The sequence below is a fragment of the Hypomesus transpacificus genome, chromosome 1, assembly GCF_021917145.1.
Source record: "Hypomesus transpacificus isolate Combined female chromosome 1, fHypTra1, whole genome shotgun sequence".
NCBI classification, from domain to species: domain Eukaryota; kingdom Metazoa; phylum Chordata; class Actinopteri; order Osmeriformes; family Osmeridae; genus Hypomesus; species Hypomesus transpacificus.
In genome coordinates this window covers 2,877,820-2,898,864 of record NC_061060.1, presented here as the reverse complement: position 1 = coordinate 2,898,864, position 21,045 = coordinate 2,877,820, and the positions used below count along the sequence as shown (strand labels likewise).

Sequence of the window (21,045 nt, the reverse complement as noted above, 5' to 3'; positions counted from 1 at the left end):
CCCATGGGGAGCCAAGCATGATGGAATTTCTATTTGTGCTGTCTTAAGTGATTAGGACTCATTCACTGAGTTCCTGGCTGCGGGGTTTTCTGTGTACTGCTGCTCCAGCCTGACGTGCCCAAGTAGAACCTCTCTCCAGGTGACTGTTCCCCAGTAGAACCTCTCTCCAGGTGACTGTTCCCCAGTAGAACAGGGTTCTCTCCAGGTGACTGTTCGCCTGTAGAACAAGGTTCTCTCCAGGTGACTGTTCACCAGTAGAACCAGGGTTCTCCCAGGTGACTGTTCCCCAGTCGAACAGGGTTCTCTCCAGGTGACTGTTCCCCTGTAGAACAAGGTTCTCCCAGGTGACTGTTCCCCAGTAGAACAGGGTTCTCTCCAGGTGACTGTTCCCCAGTAGAACCAGGGTTTTCTCCAGGTAATGCTGGCTGTCTATTCACCAGTGAATAATATGCTGAAGTTTAGCCTAATTCTCACTTAATCACATCTTTTTGACCATCGGTTATGTGAAGAGAGAACCTTAAAAAGACACCAGTGGTTCATGTTTCGGCCTTCTCTGTCGTATTGCTTCTTTAAATGTCATTTTTTCTTGGTGAGATCTAAGAAGGTATCTGGCACAACTCAGATTTGTGGATTAGCAAAGCTACATTTGCTAAAGCAAACAAACGTGGATTGGATTTAATTCTTTGTGTGTATGTGTGTGTGTGCTCACGCCTAGGAAACGGGACACCAGTAGGGGATGGAAGAACCCTGGGAGGGAAGGTGTGTGTGTGTCTGTGTCTGTGTGTGTGTGGATGGGGTTTTGAAGGGTAGGATCAGACTTCCAGGGCTGTATTAGTGTCAGATAACACACAACGGCCTCTAAGAATACCACCATGCCAAGACCTAGATCAACTACTCAAGTTAAATGACTTAAATCATGACTAAATAATTAAGTTTTAGTCATGTATATTTTTTTTTAACCATAAATGTATTGCACACAGCCACAGACCTGTTGTAGTTGTTTTAGACTTAATGGGCAGTTGACAATGTGGCGGCGATGTTGGATAACTACAGCAGATGAACAGAACAACCCAGAACCAATCCTCACATTCCAATTGGTAAGCAAGACAGAAAGACTAAGGGACATGAGGGAGGGAGGGAGGGAGGGAGGGAAAGGGAGAGGCAGGATATGAGTGCTCTTTGTGAGCTGAAGCCTTGCAGCCTCCCCAGCGTGTGTCGTCTTGCCTCTTGGCGAGGAAAGACCACCAGCGCCCCTGGAATGCTTTCAGTTCAGGAAATCTCCTTTATTCTTATAAATGCTGTTCCTAAAACCCTCCACAATCCCCAATGGCGAAATATTCTGCTCTCGCTCTCTCTCTTTTCTCCTTCCTTCTTTCTCTTATTTGCTTTCACTCTGTCCCTCTCTCTCTCACTCTCTTTGTCCCTCTGTGTCTCTGTCTGTCTCTCTCCCTCTACCTTTCTGTCTCTCTCTCTGACTTCAAAGTATAGCTACCTCTAGTAATGTTATGGTAATATTATTGTAATGTTATGGTAATATTCATGTCTTGAGTTGAGCGTCTAACCAACAAAGCATAAAGCTTTTGAGGAGTTGAGCTTCATGGGTTAAGTCATGTTCAAGTACTGTATGTTTTGTATATTTAATATATCCTGTGTAATTCATTGACCTATGAGTCCTAGCTAGCTGTGCCCAGTCCCTGATAAATCTTTTACAGCTCATTTCACAGCACATCCCAAGGGTTCCTGACGTTTGAATAGATAAAAAAAACAAGTGCCTGAAAAGGCGGTTTCATCCCCGTCCGCTCCCTAACCTGCCCAGTCACTGTCCCCCCTAACAACGAGGCAGGAGGGAGCGGGGTGAGTCATCAGTCTTCACCTGCAGGATGCAGTGTACAGCTGCCCAATAGGGGACCTGGGAGGAGCAGGGTTGCAAGATAATAACCCCCTTTGTGTGCTCCAAAAAAAAAGAAAGAAAAACCCCGCAGGAGCGCGGCCTAGGCCAGCCCATACCCGGGAGGCCGGCAGCACGTTAAGAGGTGCTTACGGGAGGATTAGGTGTAAGTTTGGGGGATTTAGATGAGACCGAGGGTACTGTAACATGCGACACGAGAGGTTTCGTGCCCATCCAATCATACAAGACGACAGAATTCCTGTCTTAACAAGGGGGCGAGCAGTGTTTGGGAAGCTAACAAATGAGCTTTTATTTGAGTGATGGTTGCAGAGGGGTTCTGGACAGCACTGTAACACTACCCCAATGTATATCCTCAATCAGTCTAGTCATCTTCATCAAGATTTAAGTTTCCCATTGTGGAATAAATGACTTCTCCCTCTCCTGTCCGAGAAGGCTGTCCAGCTGCCAGAACTGCCCTAAAACACAAGCTTTGGATATTTTGTTACCTATATATGCAAATCAATCTAAATATCGAACTATATTTGTGAGGGAAAATATTGTATTTATTTATTTTTTACTGTTGCTGTCTGTGTGCGTGTGGCGTTAGATTTGCTCAGCTTCATCTTGTGTGGGTCTTTAGGTTGAAATTGAGTTGAGGCTGTGGTCAGCATGAAGTGAAGTCCTGCTGTAAGTGACCTTCAGACGAGGAACATGAGGTCACTGTTCAGAGGAGAGAAACCATGAACGTGTTTGAGGCCGTTCCCAAATCCTGTCGCAGTGACTTGGCAGAAGCTTTGGGAAAAAACATTTCCTCTTCTCAGGGTGCTGCATGTTTGTTTGAAGTGGAAGTGGGTGGGTGTGTGTGTATGTAGTTTCACTAATATAGAGTCTCTCAGTGTGTCCCGTGTTAACATAGTTAAACTCCGTTTTAATATCTAACGGTTTTTCGGTTCATTCATCATAGAAAGTGTGTGTCATCTTTTGATTCAAATGCTTTATGGTTTACGGGAAGTTCCAGAGAACTCTTATTTTATGTTTATCCATCTAGCAGACGCCTACGGTGGCCCTGAGGGCTCAACGCGCTGGAGCGATAGAAAACACATAAAAACAGAGCAAACTCAAGCACATTCATGTGCTTCTGTTGTCGTTTGGTGTAATTTGTGTGTGTGTGTGTGTAGTGCTGGAAGCCCTTGACTTGGGACAGCAGCCCCACACAGTGTTTTCATGTCTGTAGTGTCTCTTCGGGGCACCGGGTCCCCTCCTAAACCCTGTTGCCTGAGAAATGGAAGAATTTCAGATGTTCCCAGTCAACTGTCCTCCGGGCCTGAGCCCAGAACTAATCTCTTTCATCTCCGAGTGCTGGGGGGGGGGGGGGGGGGGGGGGGGGGGGGTTGAGTGGAGCGGGTCTGTGTTCCTCTGGTAAAGAGATCACCTCGGGGAGATGCAGCAGAGGCTTGCTCCCCCCACCCCTCCCCTCCTCCACTTCCCATCTGTCCCTCCTTTCCTCTCTCCCTCCCTCGGTTTCCCTCCCTCTCTCCTTCCCTATCCCACTCCCCATCTCCCTCCCTCCTTCCCTTCCCCTATCCCACTCCCCCTATCCCACTCCCTATCTCCCTGCCTCTTCTCTCCTTTCCTCCCCCTATCCCTCCCTATCTCCTTCCCTCCCTATCTCCTTCCCTCCCTATCTTCCTGCCTCTTCTCTCCTTTCCTCCCCCTATCCCTCCCTATCTCCTTCCCTCCCTATCTTCCTGCCTCTTCTCTCCTTTCCTCCCCCTATCCCTCCCTATCTCCTTCCCTCCCTATCTCCCTGCCTCTTCTCTCCTTTCCTCCCCCTATCCCTCCCTATCTCCTTCCCTCCCTATCTCCCTGCCTCTTCTCTCCTTTCCTCCCCCTATCCCTCCCTATCTTCCTGCCTCCCCAGGCCTCCAAGCTGGGCTGCCTTCCCTTTTGGCTCTTCTCTTTTCCTTCCTTCCTCCATTCCTCCACTAATAGCTCCCTTGTTCCTGAGTAGTCAGCATGCCAGTTGAGCTCATTCGTGGAAGATTCATTCGCGGCACAGTAATTGTAAACAGACTGGGGGAGAGAGAAGGGGAAGGGTGAAAAAGAGAGGGAGAAAGAGACATAGAGAGATGGAGCGAGAGAGAAAGATGTAGAGAGAGCCTTACCGTTTTCTCATATTTATCGGTCTTTTATTCTTTCATTTGTTGGAGGCCCTCTCACTCAACTCTCCCTTGCGTCCTCCTGCCCTGCTCCTACGTTTTACAACTGTTCTTTTACCCGCTCTTATTTTCTGCCTCCTTATAATTCATCTGTTACTGATGGACCGTGGGCGATTTGTGTCATGTTTCTCTGATAAATGTTGCATGGATGGAGTTATGGAGGGACGCAGTCCGATGTTGAATGTTCTCCTGCTTGCATGCTAGATGGTTTGCATAGGTTACTTCTGGTCATTTCCATTGTGTGGAAGAGCTCTACATCCATAATGGTGGACAAAGGACCCAGGAGTGGATAGTGTTACTAATCCGGTGATGATGTTACAGAACCCTTGCCACAGCAAAGATCCATAGATTGACCTGGGGGTAGAAGCTAAGGCTTGGGAGCTTATTCATTCATTAAGACTATATTCTGTTCAAAGTGTTTGTAAGTCGGTCCAATGCCTGCACAGCCTAAGAGCCTGCAGTGCAACTATTAATGTCTTAATTAATGAGCTCAAGTTTAATGAATAACTATGGATCTTTTGATAACGTGTTCAGACAGTGCTGGTAATATTATCCCTTGGCGTCGTGCAATTTTCTCGAAAGTTGCCCTGGCAACAGAATAGCATGTGATTGGTCAGCTCTTACTGTAAACCTGTCACGGGAGATGTTGCAAAGGATGGGACATGTGTGTGTACTATCTGTGTGTGTGTGTACTGTCTGTGTGTGTGTGTGTGTGTGTACTATCTGTGTGTGTGTGTGTGTGTGTGTGTGTGTGTACTATCTGTGTGTGTGTGTACTGTCTGTGTGTGTGTACTATCTGTGTGTGTGTGTACTGTCTGTGTGTGTGTGTGTGTGTACTGTGTGTGTGTGTACTATCTGTGTGTGTGTGTGGGGTTCCTGTGTTACCCAGCAGCCACTGGGACCTTCCAGACTGGTTCTTTATGACGCTGGTGTAGCGTGGCTGAAGTCAACATGAACCCTAGCTACTGAGGCAGCAACCTTGTCTCTCCTCTCCCTCTCTCTCCCCCCTCTCTTTCCCTCTCTCTTCTCATCCTTCCCCTGCTCTCTCTCTTCCTTTTTCCCTCTCTCTTCTCATCCTTCCCCTGCTCTCTCTCTTCCTCTTTCCCTCTCTCTTCTCATCCTTCCCCTGCTCTCTCTCTCTCTCTCTCTCTCTCTCTCTCTCTCTCTCTCTCTCTCTCTCTCTCTCTATCTCTATCTCTATCTCTATCTCTATCTCTATCTCTATCTCTATCTCTATCTCTATCTCTATCTCTATCTCTATCTCTATCTCTATCTCTATCTCTATCTCTATCTGTCCCTGTGGCTCTCTGTGCCATGGGGGATACAGGCCTAATGGAAACACCAGTGGAGTGTTTACACTTCTTTTTCCAGGCAGAAAACACTAAAAGACCTGGGTACGCAGATACAAGAAATGTTTCTACTCACCGTTAGCCGTAAACATGACTCGGTTGTTAGGTCATGACGAGGTAAAAGTTTGTACTTGAGTAAAGCACTCTCAACTGGTCAGATTAGTGTCCCTCCCCACCATGCTGTCTTAAAGTGATCTTTTACAACAGTGGGAAGTCAATACAGTTATATGACTTTAGCAGTATGCTCAGCAGCTGTATGTTGGATGCCGTTTAGGAGGTTGTGTGTCCACACAGCTCAGTGGTTAGAGCATTTGACTGCAAATCTAGAGGTCACAGGGTCAAATCCCCATCTGTGTTTCATCTGTGTCTGCTAAATCAATACGTTATCATTGTTAATTTTATGAATACACATTCAGCCAAACCACTGTAGAGTTAGTGTGCCGAGGAACAGAAATAGTTTTTCAGAGGGCAATCCCATATTTTTGTCCTTTATGTAAGTGTGTGTGTATATATATGTGTGCGTGTGTATATATATATATATATATATATATTTTTTTTTTTACGGGTATCTGAAAAAGAATGAGGTTGCCTGTTCTCTCCACACTGGGCTGTTTTGCCTTCTGAAAACCGTCATTGTAAGCCTTGATTACGGTGTACGGTTTCTCTCAATGTCAACAAAACCTACTAAATGCAGCACGGCCAATTGGTCCGATCCCCAATTAAGGCGGGGGAAGCAGAAAGAGACCAATTAGGAGACGGAAGCCACTAATTAAAAGCTACATGATTTCCTGGAGCAAAAGCTTCGTCCACCAGATTCAAGCCGTAACAGAACCTTCTACATTCGGCAAGTCCCAAACTCACACCAGTAGTTCTACAACCTCTTTGTTCTTCTACTTAGTTTGTAGCAGCGAAAACCACTAGGATGTATTGAATTTAAACCCATACAACCTCGAAAACCTTTTCTTTTTCTTCACAAACCTTGGAATGTGTTTTGCGTGTTACTGCCAAAACCTTCCGGGTGCTGCGAATTAAGAGGTTACAGTTAGGTTTTCCTCCAGGGGCTGTGGTTGGGTGGTTAACCAAGATGGAGTCCTAGAAGCCTGCCTTGGAGCACGCTGCACCTGAGGAAGGAGGCAGGCTGGGGTCTATACATGAGGATGAGACACGTCCGGCGATTACCCATGAGCCTTTGCTATAGGTGACAATTTATTTCTGGTCCCGTGACAACTGAACTTCCGCGTTACCATGACATTCAATCTTGTCGCAACCTTGATGAATTCAGCTGAGCCTCAGTTCGCCTGTCTGTTTACACCTTCCTAACTGAAACCTCCGACCTCGGTGTGAGGACACAGTTTTCCCTCAGTATCCTAGCTGGTCTACAGACACTGCATGCACCCCCCTGCCTCAAGTAGGAAACCCAGGGGCTGTGGTTGGGTGGTTGGCTCCAACCCATAACTTCCTATACCATATATTTTTCTTATTCAATGTGATGTCTTAGGGTGTGTGTCCACGGAGCGTTTTGCTCTGGCAGAAAAGTGCTGGCGGGGCGCCGGGCAGCACTTCCTGCTGTTGGTTTTTGTTTCTATGCCGACGACAATATCTTGACAACGTATCAACTGCTCGAGGAGCGACAGTGACGACACCAGGGACTTTCGGAAAAAAGTCCAGAGATTAGAAGCGTGCAAAGTCGGATTGTTTAGGGGGGAAAATAATACGATTCTTGGCGCTGTGCTTTTTTTTTCTTTCTCTAGGAGCACGGTCACTGCAATGTGGATGTTCAGCCTTCGTAAAGTATTTTAGTAAAGTGTTTTATGTGTGACACGGTTAGCGACTCCGTGCACCACCATGTTGTCCATCCCAGCATGGCTCCCTGCCGGCTCTCCTGGCTGCAGCTCCCGCCTGTTCTGCCTTCCTTGTCATGTTTGCTTTAGCTGTGTTTTTCCTTCTCCTCCACAATCAACGGGGAATTATCTGCTTTCCGGAAAAACGAGGCAGCCCACTAATTTTAGATTCACTTGATTGAGCCCGGAGGCCAAAGGGATCAAACCCACATCCGCTGAAAACCAACAGATTCTAATTCTAACCATAACACGGCCAGCATGTGCTTTGCCTCTCCAGGACTTCTGATTGGAGACCTGCTCCTTGGCGCTCTCCAGACGTGCAGACTGCTGCTCCTCGGTCGCTGGAAGGCCACTCTCTGTTGTGGTGTTTCCTGTGGTCAGGGGGACTGTGGTTGGACGTCGAGAGCTTGGATCGCACCGCCTGTAGACACCCCGAGACGGGCCCGTTTCTCTCTGAGGACACGAAGCCTCAACTTTCAGAGGGAAGCAGCGGAAACTTCTCGGACCTTCTCGAAAAAAAATTGTGACAGTAAACTTGTTTAAAAGTTCAAATGATCCAGATCCCTGAATAAGATGACTCGAGTCGAAAGCGCGATGGGCTTAAAATGCCTTCCTGCTCTGTTGTCTTTTGTCCTTTGAGGCGATCTGTCACGCTACATCCTGACAACAGCGAGTGAGATCGACACGAAAAGAGAAGCGGAACGAATTGCCAGACCGGAACTTCGCCCTCTTCAAAAGGCGCTGGGTAATGACAGTGTGGAGATTGTAGTTAGCGCCTTCCCCCTCAGGGTTGGTGTGTAGACAGCTGTCAGTGGCCAAGCTGCAGCCCAGCTCTTTACAAAGAGGTCTCCAGGACAAGACTGCTCTTTCACGGGTCCGACCCCCGGGTCTAGATGTGGGGGACCAGCAACCCCAGATGGTTAGCCTCCAGGCTCTGTGTAATGGCTAATCCTGTTCCGCCTTTCATTCTGTCAGGACCTGTACGCCCTGAAATTACGTCTTAAAATTATATTTATATTTGATCTATTTCAGGTTCCTGAGAATCACTGTGTGAATGTTTTCTGTCCTTGGTGAACCCAGTTCAAAGAGAGACTGTGGTCTTCACACATGAGACAATCAACTTCAAGAAAATCACAACACCAGACGCTTTCATCCAAAGCTGTGTATAGGGGGGATCCGAACCAGCAACCCCTTGTTCTGCAGTGAAATGCTCCACCACTGGGGTATATATCTACCCCCGCCCTCCCACAGCCTTGTTCTGGAGAGAGGCAGGGGTGGTATCTCACAGTGAGTAGGGGACGGAAGAAAACGAGTGTGGGTTGAATCCCGTCATTCTATCGACACGCTGCCAAGACGAGGGAGGAGACTCGCTGTTGCAGCCCTCCTGGTCCGAGTTCATTCCTCGAGTCCTCTGCATTCCCCTGGCTTAGCCCCCCATCTGGGCCCGCCAGCCCTACTAAAGCCTTGGGATGCACGGGGCCTAATTCCAACACGCTGAAGCATTACTGCCTGTCTGCCCCCGGGAGACAAGATGGTCACCAGGTGTCTTCCTGTCTTCAAAGTGTCGGCATCGTTAATCATCACCCCCCCTCCCGCCCCTGACACACACACAGCCATGTTGCGTCGCCTCCTATGTTTTATTTCCCCTGACCCCCACCACCAACACACACACACATTCTGTATTTTTGGACAGTCTGTCACCCAGCTGCATGTCCTGCTGGGTTTATTTACAGTTTACCCCCGATTAAAACCACATTGGCAACCAGCGCTCCATCTTAATGAAGTCACTGTGATCCAAACAGGAGGGAGGAGGAGGAGGAGGGGGGCACGAGATGAGACCAGGAAGAAGCCCCCTCCAGGGCCAGTGAATAGTAACGAACCATCAGGCCCCCAGCTTTAGTCTCCTAATAAAGCTAACAGTGGATCAGCTCTTTACAAGAGGTGGTGCAGTACTGCAAGATGGGCCAATTTTAAGTAAGGTGCAGCGGCATTAGTTGAGAAAAAAATTATCTCCATTGTACCGCTTGCAATGCGTGTCGTTTTAATCCTCCCATGTTTGGTGGTGGTTAATACTTCTTCTGCTGCTTTTTCTTCGACAGATTGTGTCCGTGTAGAGGAAGCCCCCAATGCTCTCATCCTGCTCTGCCGTGAGTTTAATGGCCATTGTAGTTCATGTCAAGGCTGTGAGTCAGAACGGCGGGGCTTGGAGTAGGTTCTGGGCTTGTTGGCTGCCGAGGCCAAGTGTCATTAACCGTGCCCTCTCCCTGCCCTCTCTGACGCAAAACCAAGCAGGGGGAAAAAAAGTCTGCTTTCCTCTGGAAAAGCACCAAAGGGACTATTTCTGTTGTTTTAAATTGCTGGAGGGAGAGGGAGGGATGGAGAGAGAGGGAGAGGGAGAGGGAGGGATGGAGAGGGAGAGAGAGGGAGGGATGGAGAGAGAGCGGGGAAACTACAATGGCCATTAAATGAGAGAGAGGGAGGGAGAGAAAGAGCGAGAGGGAGGGATGGAGAGAGAGAGATAGGGGGAACTACAATGGCCATTAAATGAGAGAGAGGGAGGGAGAGAGAAGAGCGAGAGGGAGGGATGGAGAGAGAGCGGGGAAACTACAATGGCCATTAAATGAGGGAGAGAGAGAGATAGGGGGAACTACAATGGCCATTAAATGAGAGAGAGGGAGGGAGAGAGAAGAGGTATAGAGCGAGAGGGAGGGATGGAGGGAGAGAACGAGAGGAAAAGAGGGAGGACCCGGCTTCTTCACGTGCCAGAGCTGTAATGTGTTCCTCCGCTGCGGGAGCATGTTGAACCCTCGCTCCTCCGACAGGAAGTCCCCTGCCTGGGGAGCAGTGCACTTCCTGTTTTGGAGAGGCCGGGCCATCCCACCTGCAGCTGCAGGACGGCGGGCCGGGTCAGCCACCCCTGGGCCTGGGCTCGTCCCGGGTCTGGGCTCGGCCCCCCTCCAGCCTTGCGTGTTGGACGGGCTGCGTCTCCGCTCTGCTGTCACGCTGGAAGAATGTGGTGGAGCCGCACAGTCCCTGAGGCAGCCAGGAGGGAGATGGCGTGAATTCTCTCTCTCTCGCATGCTCTCTCTCTCGCATGCTCTCTCTCTCTCGCATGCTCTCTCTCTCTCGCATGCTCTCTCTCTCTCTCGCATGCTCTCTCTCTCGCATGCTCTCTCTCTCTCTCTCTCTCGCATGCTCTCTCTCTCTCGCATGCTCTCTCTCTCTCGCATGCTCTCTCTCTCTCTCTCTCTCTCTCTCTCTCTCTCTCTCTCTCTCTCTCTCTCTCTCTCGCATGCTCTCTCTCTCTCTCGCATGCTCTCTCTCTCTCGCATGCTCTCTCTCTCTCTCTCGCATGCTCTCTCTCTCGCATGCTCTCTCTCTCTCTCTCTCTCTCTCTCTCTCGCATGCTCTCTCTCTCTCTCTCTCTCGCATGCTCTCTCTCTCGCATGCTCTCTCCCCCCCCCCCCTCTCTCTCTCGCATGCTCTCTCTCTCTCTCTCGCATGCTCTCTCTCTCTCTCTCTCTCTCGCATGCTCTCTCTCTCGCATGCTCTCTCTCTCTCCCCCCCCCCTCTCTCTCTCGCATGCTCTAACTCTCTTGTATGCTCCCTCTTTCCCCATCTTTCTTTCCCCGATATTGTCCATGACAGTAGGCATACTGTGTATAGCTGTCCTGCTGGTAGGGTGATCTGACTGCAGATCTCAAGAGGTCACAGGTTCAAATCCCTCCCCCCCCATATACTGTACATCACCTTGGATGGACTCTGTTCCCTTGGTGTTGCTCAGAGAAGGCTCTCTGCCAAGGTCTATCCAGGGATGTGGCTTCGCCCAGGGAGGCAGTCCCTGTACGCGGCGGTGCTGGAGCTGGTGGAACAGGAAGCTGCCTTGTTTGTTGCTATTTGGGATAACAGGACAGGATCTGTGTGTGACCCCCCCCTCCGCCCCTCTCCTCCTCATCCCTCCCTTAATTACTAGGGACCTTCTCACCAGCCAGCTGCGTGGTAGGGCTCTCCGTCCAAATGGCCGTCACGTGACACGGCCCCGCCCCTCCATAAAGTCTGCACACTGTCAATGGCTCTTTATCCAGAGCTCGTTCTGAATCCTGTGTTGCGCAAGAGGGGCAATTTTCCTTGGTTTTTATTGCCGCTCCCAATTTTTGGGGGACAATTAGCCGAGTTATTATAATTCGCTGTGATTTATTGAGGCGTCAGGACGCAGCGCTGTTATATCTGAGATATGTTGTATTTCTCAGTCTGGCAGATCAAGAATATTGTCTCGTTTCGTTCTCTTTCGATCTCACGATCGTAGATGATTTAGAGTCTCGTCAACTCTTGGAAAAGACTGTTTGTGATCCTGTTTGTCAGTGAGAGAAGGTCATTTGTCTAAACTGCCCCATTTTTGGAGGCTATTTTTAGTTTGGGGGGGACAATCACCGTTCCATTTTGACCCGCCCCCCTCACTCCCTCTCTCCTTTACCGGCCAGAAACATCCTGAAGTCTGTGGGATCAACTTCTAACCCCAGGAACAGCCCGATAGACCCGGAAGGCTCACTTCAAAGAACCTGCACATCAAACGAAACACAGCACATAGATGGTCAATCTGGAGAAAACGACCATGAACAGCCCTCCCATTTGTCAGCCTGGTGATTTATACTGGGAGGGCTCAGAAAGAGAGTGTGGTTCCCTTCTGCATGCTAGGGTTTCATAACGGAGCTGGTTCCTGACAGGGACGCAGGCCAGGCAGACGGGCATCTCAGACCCCGGGAACAGATCTGTAGCATGTTATCTGGCACTTATCCTTGTCGAAAAGAATCAGGACTGCTTTCTTTCTCTATCTCTATCACCCTTCCACCTCTCTTTATCTCTATCTCTCTCTTTGTCTGTCACCCTCTCTCCCTCTTTCTCTCTCTCCCTCTCTCTCATTCCCCCCCCCCAATCCACTGACGCTAGCTTGTCTGAGTGGCCTTTTGCCATGCATTCCTCCCCCCCACCCCCCGTCTGGCCCCAGCGTCAGGAAGTGGCCCAATTAGTGCATAAACACCGTGGAGGGGGGAGGGGGTTGAGAGAAGGGAGGGGGTGAGAGGGGGGAGGGGGTAGCACCAATTAGTGTTCTCTGGGCTCAGTGGGGCTCTGCTGCAGAGCGTCCCCCTCCCCCCCAACACAACCCTGCTGGGAGGAGGCGGCAGAAAACCAGAGGCCAGCAGCAAACAAATAAACAAATGATTACTGACATAAAAACTCACAAATCCCAAGCACAATGGACCTCGCTGCGCAAACGTGTGTTTGTCAGAGTTGCCGCGCGGTCGACCTTCAGGTGAACACGCCAGACGTCGAGGTGACAAGTTTGACAACTTTTATTGACGTTTGACTCATTTTACCCGTCAGCTATGAGTATAAACAAGAGCACTGTCAACAAGGCCCTTGCATTGAATAGGACGTGTGAATGAGGTCATTGAGAAGGCTCCTGGCTCACTGGGTGGTGTGGTGCGGGGGAGGGGGGGATACGCCAGGTGTGATTTACAGGTGACGCTTCCTCGTGTTTGCTCACGGATGACCTCAGGAAGTACTTCTGCAGCAGACTCGTAGGTGAGATATGACCTCTGACCCCTGACCCCAGGCGGAAACACCCTAACCTGATCTGTTGACGCATCTCCTCAGGCATCCTGCCACATCCTCTGGTTTGAGGTCTGTGATTCTTAATTCACTTCTAAATTCATGTTTTCTGCTGGACCAGATATGCTATTTAGCTTTGTTTCTAAAGGCACTATTTGTGGTTTCTATATGCAGTATTTGCATGTTGACATGGATAAAATCATCGGCTAAATAAATACAAATTTCATGTAACTGGAGTAGGAGATGGAAGGTTTCAAACATCAGACACTGTTAGACAGGTGTGGTAGTGGAACTGAGCTGAGTTGGTCAAACTCACTGCTCAGCATTGATATACATCAAATAGCTAGCTCTTCAGTGACGTAGCTGGTGACCTAGCGTGCTAAAGCGGTGAGTTTAAAAGTGTCGGCTGTACATTGTTACTGTCCTGTTGGTGGTGATGGAGGCGTTTCACCCCAGAGAAGCAGTCACTAGGCAGCGGTGGGAAAAATGGCCCATTTATTGCCAAACAATGTTAGAACCGCTAGTTAGACGAGCTAGCGTTAGACAAGCTAAGGTTACACGCTAAGTATAATTTTAGGCCCGACTTTTAATTTTGAGGTTTCGTCTGCAACTAAACCCGTGTTTAAATGTTTAAATTGCTAGTTAAAGTGTGTTGTGACTCTCTCTGAAGAAGTTTGCTTTCTTATTGAGATACCAGAGAAAATGGTCTGTTGGGATGTCCACACACACCGACATACACACACCTCTGAGTTTGCAGACAGAGCAGTATTCCATATGGTTGTCAGTGCACATGAGTTAGTGCTTACAGTCCCACCAAGAAGTACAGAGATCCACACAGACAACTGGAAAAGTGGCTTCACCTCTTTTCTCTTGCAGTGGAGCCCTTTTGATTGAAGAATGTTTAGCTGAGGGCTGAGAAGGGGGAAGTGAGTTATTTAGAGAGGGATGGGGTGGAGGGGAAACGTCCACTCAAAATCTGCTTCAGAGATATGGACTCAAATGGATTCAACAGCGTTCAGCTTGAGATTTCCTTTTCAAAGCTACTTTGGTTCTTAGTTAGTCTTTTTGTGGATTACCTTACATCTAGAACTGGTGTCGCAGTGGGATGAGTAATATCTGTATCTTGAAAGATGATTATTTTCTTTAAACCGTAAGGGATTATTTGATTGTGAGGGCTTTGATGCAACTGCCAATGCAAGCCCTGTTTTACCGTCACAAAATCTAGGCCTTAGAACGGGAGGTCGTTTGTAAAAGATGGAGAAGAGGTTGTTTAAAAGAGGAAGAGAAGGAGAGAGGAAGGGGGACAGGAAGAAAAGGAGAGAGAGAGAAGGATAAAGGGAGGGGGAAGGGAGAGCTGGGTCAGTGATGAATCTCTCTTTCTCTGAAACGCACGAGTTTGAAACAAGAGCTCAAAATGACTTGTTTGTGGTGTGTAGTCCATTCTGTTTCCCTTGCTCGCCTCCCCAAGAATTTTATCTCTAGCCGTGAAAGTCTAGCTATTTACGGTATGTACCACAGCAACCCCTAAATATCTCCTTTTTTTTTCTTTTTTTTTTTACAATAAAAAAAAAAAAGCCCTTCTCCAGTCAAACTGTTACCCAAGATTCATTTTGACAGGCAAATAGGCTCTCTCAAGGCATCTTGCCTTCCCTGTTGGCTTAGCAGGCACAGGAACCCACACTTCCCTCAGTGAGAGATTTATAAGCCTGCGAGTGCTGTTGAATTACAGCACAGCCTGTCGCGGAACAGCCCAGAAAGAGAGTGCCGGTCGGTCCTGAGCAGGGCCTCTAAAAAGGTTGTAGGTTATAAATACTCGACCGTGCAGTAAAGCTATCACATCCTTCCTACTGCACAAAAATGCCCCAAAGAGACGAGAGGCCATCTTCACCCTCCCTTCCCCTCTCTCTCTGTACCACTGTCTGTCTGTCTCACCCTCTTTCTCACCCTCTCTCTCTGTACCACTGTATGTCTGTCTCACCCTCTCTCTGTCTGTCTGTCTGTCTTTCTCTACCACTGTCTGTCTCTCTCACCCTCTCTGTGTCACCCTCTCTCTCTCTCTGTACCACCTCTCTCCACCCCCCCACCCCCCTGTGTTCCTGCCAGACCTGCATGGCAGCCTACCCTGCTCCGTACCCATGCAGGCTGTGGTGATGCTCGGCCCTGATAGCCTGAGTAGGAGAGAGGCCGTGGGGGCTTCACCTTGCGTCAACATCCTGCCTCCCCACAAAGGAGCCCAGAGCAGGGAAGGGCTGGGCCCGCTACCTGTATGGATGTGTGAAAGGAACTTAATCACGCTTAACTCCAAATGAGCTGGGATGTCTGGGTCTGATGCTCTGTGTTTGAAAGCTGGGGAACAACATGGCCTTTTAGCCCCCGGTGTTGTTGTGCTACTTCTGAGTTGTTGTTGATCTGAAAAGGCTTGAAATTAGAGGGGGGGGGGGGAGAGGGGATCGTTTTCTGCACCCCTCGTGCTTTCTTAGTTGTGGCTGAGGGTGAAAATACTGCCATGATGTCAAACTGTTTTTCTCTCAGCTCTTTCCCTCACTTTCTCTCCCTTCTTTTAAATTTTCAATTTCAAATGCTGTAAGAGAGACAGGGCTGTAAGAGAAACAAATGCTGTAAGAGAGACAAATGCTGTAAGAGAGACAAGTGCTGTAAGAGAGACAAGTGCTGTAAGAGCGACAAATGCTGTAAGAGAGACAAGTGCTGTAAGAGCGACAAATGCTGTAAGAGCGACAAATGCTGTAAGAGCGACAAATGCTGTAAGAGCGACAAGTGCTGTAAGAGAGACAAGTGCTGTAAGAGAGACAAGTGCTGTAAGAGAGACAAGTGCTGTAAGAGAGACAAGTGCTGTAAGAGAGACAAGTGCTGTAAGAGCGACAAATGCTGTAAGAGAGACAAGTGCTGTAAGAGCGACAAATGCTGTAAGAGCGGCAAATGCTGTAAGAGCGACAAATGCTGTAAGAGAGACAAGTGCTGTAAGAGCGACAAATGCTGTAAGAGAGACAAGTGCTGTAAGAGAGACAAGTGCTGTAAGAGAGACAGGGCACGTGAAGAGATACAGGCTCTCTCCGGGTCAGCCTGTTCCTACATCCAGGCTGCGCTCACTGAGTCTGTACACAGTGAATGGCTTCTGTAGTTTTTTGATCAGGCACAGTGGTCAGATAGTCTGCCACTGTAGACTGTCCTGTTTAGATGATCTCCCTCTCTCTGTCACTCCCCCCTCCTCTTTCCCTCCCTCTCTCTATCACTCTCCTCCCTCCCCCCTCTCTCTCCAACACACGCACAGACAGAGGTGCTGCTGGAGGAGAGGAACATGTACGTGCAGCTCCTGGTCTGAATGTCACTTCCTGGCGTGTGAAAGAGGAGCTGGGGGGTGTGTGTGTGGGTGTGTGTGTGTGTGAGCGTATGGGGGGGGGGGGTCAAAGCACCTCCTGGTAACTTTGTTTGCCATTCCTGCGGCTGTGGGGGCAGAAAGCTGCTCTGGGAAGGGGGAGGGAGGGAGGGAGTGGGGGGGGGGGGGGGGGGGGACAATGAGATGAGGAGGGCCACATCCGTGTTTGCCAGGTGTTCTCTTTGTGATCCTCACCTTGTGTTGAAGCATGGAGAGAGATGTAGAGATAGAGAGGTAGGGAGGTAGAGAAAGAGATAAATAAAGGAGAATTTAAGAGAGGGAGATAAAGAGAGAGGGAGAGGTATAGATAGAGAGATGAGAGAGGGATTAAAAAGAGAGGAAAAGAAACCATGAGAAAGAGAGAGGTGGAGAAGGGAGGGGAAACGGCTCCCAGATCCAGCCATTCTTCTAGAGGGATAATCTACTGCCTGAGCAGGACAGATCCTGCCAGGTGTGTGTGTGTGTGTTTGTCAGTGTGTGTGTGTGTGTGTGTGTGTGTGTCTGTGTTCAAGTATATGAGCTGGGTCTATACTTGTTTATATGGTGCTGGTTCATGGCTTATATGCATGCCAATATGCACTAGTGATAAAACATTATTACACAGACCATATGCAGCGCATTATCTTACGTTTTGATCACTTAAATTGTTTCACACCTTGCCAAATATACCTGCAACAGGATGGAACACTCAGTACGATAGAGTGAAACTGAATAATACTGATCCATAATATGGTTAGTATTGATAATTGATGTGCCTTTATTGCAAATCTTAAATTCACTTTCATGCCACCTAGTACGCCGTGACCAGTAGGTACAAAGATGGAGTGTATAGTACCAAGATTAGGCGGATTGTTTTGGGATGGGTAACGACTCTGCATTTATCTGTGTTGGTTGAGAGATTACGGGTTCGACAGCTTGCAAACAGTCACGTTTGTCTATGTTTAGAAATCGAGGATTTATTTTTTGCCAGAGGGAATCACTGAGATCCGGTGAGTTACACAACCAGAGGTGGAGTTCGCTGGCTAAAGTCAGGAGTAGGGAGGGAGGCCTTAAACAACTTTGTAGCAGCAGGCTATGTATCAGAAAGCGTGTCAGAGGTTATTCTGCTAACTTTGTTTAATACCACGCTGAAACTAGCCTTTGTAGTCGAGCGGAAACTAGCCTAACGATTTTGAATCTAGCAATTGGAAAATACGCCAGGTGTAAAAATTGCGATATTATCTGTTTAGGTGACTACTAGGCAGGCTTACGTTACGTTATTATAAATTGTAAACAATGACCCCACTTAAGAGGAGGGGATGTTTTGGGGAATTTCTGGACTCTCTACGTTTACCGGTGTCATGTGACTTTCAGATAACTCGGCATAGGATTATTCAATATTGGTCAAATGCATTATCCATAGCTTCAGCACCCCTCCCCCGCTCTGGTCCTGCAGTCCTGAGAGAATATGGCTCTATTACCAAGAGCTAACCGTAAAACCAGCACTGAAATAGACCAATGTCCGGTGTGTATTACACACGCTGTCAAGGTCAGGAAAATGCTAGCTAAGACACTGCAGTCAAATACAGGATGTTAGGCTCACTTACTGTCTGCTTGGAGTACATTTTTACAGTTGTATCATGTATTTATTTAGCAGACGTTTTTATCCAAAGCCCACACAAATAGTGCAAAAATAAAGCACAGCATGAAGTCAAGATCAAAGATGATCATTTTCTTATTGATGTATTTTATGATTTCGATTACTTTAGATGTATTCTTTGTATTGATGAACTTCAAACATTATTATTACTCAAGCACGATTCTGCTGTTCCATTAAACAGCTGGCTAAGGCACTGCCTCAGACACTGCCAAGAGGACTTACTGATTATTACAAACTAAACTGTGTGGTGGTGAGTTAAGGTTTGTAAAAAGCCTCAATAGAAAGGAAATTCAAATGACTACAAAAGCCTAACTCAACCCATGCACAAACAATTGGTTTAGAGTTGTATTTGATGAACAGGATAGCTACATTAGTGTGGATTACAATGCTGTGCTGTATGGAATACATTACATTTACATTTTACTCATTTAGATGATGCTTTTCTACAAAGCAACTTACAAAGAGTGTATGTACTGTATATGTTGTAATGTTACCACAAAGGTTACCACAGTATGCTTTAGATTATATTTATAGATAGATAGATAGATAAATATACAGCAGAATATCGGATCAGACGCGCATAGTAGTAATATTCGTTTTGACAGTATTTGTGGTCAGAGTTCAGGAACGATCTGTATTTCCTGGTCATCTTCCTGTTCTTCTGTCCCAGTTCCCCCGAATCTGTGGGGTCTGCTGCTGTGAGGAATTCCAGCGCTAGCTTGAACCACTGACCTTGTGGCTCGGGCCTGTTGTGTAGCTCGTGGCGCTGACTGTCACTCTATACATCTGCTGCAGGGTCCTCGCTCTCTCTCTCTCTTTCCCTCTCTCCATCTCTCTCTTTCTCTTTCCCTCTCTCCATCTCTCTCTCTATCTCTCTCTTTCACTCTCTCTCATTCACTCACACACACTATCTCTTTCCGTCTCTCTGCTCTCTGTCTCTGTCTCTCTCTCTCTCTCTCTCTCCCTCTCTCTCTCTCTCTCTCTCTCTCTCTCTCTATAGCTCACTCCCTCAGTCATCACCATGGCGACAGCCAGTCTGACCTGAAATGGTGCTCTGCACTGCTAAAGGCTGACCCCTCCCCCTCCAGAGCTGCAAGTATCAATTAGGGCGAGCCCCCCCCCTGCCCCTACATAACTCATGCCATAGGAACTCAAAGGACACCAATTCGTCCAGATTCCACTTTCTCAAATTGCTGAAAAAAAAGAAAAAATCTTAACTGATGGTCTCTTTCCTCCTGAGTGGGGCTATTGTCTCACGCCTTGACCCTCCCAGCCCGGCGGCCCCCACTTCCTCTCTGCCTGACAACAAGCGCACCTTTTATCAAGTCTCTGAAGTGCAGTAGGCAGCTTCCCTGGCCTGGCCACGGTGTTGGTGCTGAAACACACCATCTAAAGTCATAACCACGGCCCCAAATTAACGTCCCGTCGTCCCGGGGATGAAGGGAAAAGTATTCATCAATGATGCATTTTTTTATTTATTTTTTGCTAATATATTTTTAACCTATAGAAACCTTTTTTGATTTATTTTTTTCAAACCTTTGGAAACCTTTTTTTTTAACTTTTTTTTTTTTCACACACAGTGAAAGAGGAGAACAGATTACAGTTTAGGTAATCTGTCATCAAGTACCTTTTTTTTTTCATTGCAAATATATTTTCAACCTTTCAAAACTTTTTGTAGAAATATCTTTCAAAACTTTTGAAACATTTTTTGAAAACATTTTTTAGATTTATTTTTTACAACTTTTTTCCCAAACCTTTAGAAACGTTTGTACTTGGGGACAGTGAGGGAATGTTCGCCTAAAGGCATATCTCTCATGTACAGCACAGGGAAAGGTCCCTCAAACACACGCTCACACGCTGATCTGAATGCTGCCCTGGCCCAACTGACACCCAGCCAGCCTGAACTCACTGAGTAGGGAGAGATGGAGAGATAAGGAGGGAGAGATGGAGAGATAAGGAGGGCAAACCAGAGAGGAGGATCAGAAGAAGAAGTAAAGAGCGAGGGAGTGGAGAGGAAGTAAAAGACTGAGGTGCAAATCACTCCGAATCACAAGACACCATTAGACACCAGCTGGTACCACACAGCTAGAGCCCCCCCCCCCTCCACACCACCCCCCACCCTGACCTGAGCTGTAAAACCCACCATCAACCTCCATCAACGCTCTATCCTGAAACTAGGTTGCTTGATTCACTCTCTTTTCTAGAATTTATTTTTTTAAATATATATAAAAATGGTTCTGAGATACTTTTAAAGTGCTTCTCTTTAGCCTTGGTGGAACTCTTGTCTGCTGAGGAAGTTTTGTTTGTAAAGTCTGTAGCCAAAAGCACCTCAGTTCAGACACACTGCATTGAATTTCATCGTTTCAAGTCGTCGTACCCCCCCAAGTCGTCGTACCCCCCCAAGATCTGTGATTTACTGCAGAGTTTAGATCAGCATATAAATCTCTCTGCAGAACGAAGGCCTTGGCTCTGAGCAGATGTTCAGCTCTGAACTGAGGGCTGCTTGCCTTGTTCAGAGAGACCCAGCCCTCGGACCATAAATATGTCCTTCCTCAACCCCAAACAGTGGCTCTCTCCCGCCCTCTCTCCTCCCGTACTCTTCCCTCCCTCTCTTTCTCCCACTCTCACTCACTCAACCCCAAGCTATGACTGCCTCCTTCCCTTTCTCCCCCCCCTCTCAAGCTCCTTCCCTCCCTCCTTCTTTCGTTCAACCCCAAACTGTGACTCCCTCCCTTTTTCATCAAACCTCCCTCCCACCCCCTTCCCTCCCTGCCTCTCTCTGTTTCAACACATCCCTTTCTTCACTTCCTTCCTGTTCCGCCCTCTGAATTTTAATACCTGCCTGTCATGTTTTTCTTCTCCTTGTCCCCTCCTCCTCCCCAGACCCTCACTGTGCATCTAGTAATTACCACTGCACCAAGAAAACCCTTTCATTTAAAGGGATTGGCAATTATCTCGGTGGAACACAATAAAAAGCTTCCCCTGAAGAGGAAGGGGATGTTTGAACTGGCGCTGTGTAGGACGCCCACCTCCTCCCCCTGGAAGCAGAGAGTGGGGGAGGAGAATATAGGGGGGGAGTGGGGGGGTGGAGGATGAAGGGGGGAA

The 21,045-nt window shown here is 48.0% G+C and overlaps 1 protein-coding gene across 2 annotated transcripts in view; it reads left to right on the top strand.

Moving 5' to 3' along the window:
* The first annotated feature begins 574 nt into the window (after positions 1-574).
* Positions 575-21,045, top strand: part of LOC124477475 (ATPase family protein 2 homolog) — a 37,363-nt gene continuing 16,892 nt past the window's right edge. The window contains exon 1 of one of the 2 annotated variants that reach the window (XM_047035318.1): positions 575-1,097. In XM_047035318.1, the coding sequence (XP_046891274.1) occupies positions 966-1,097 (132 nt within the window). In that variant the 5' untranslated portion in view covers positions 575-965. Of the gene's footprint in view, positions 1,098-12,468; positions 12,630-21,045 lie in introns of those variants that run through there. The other variant, XM_047035403.1, reaches the window with a different exon arrangement.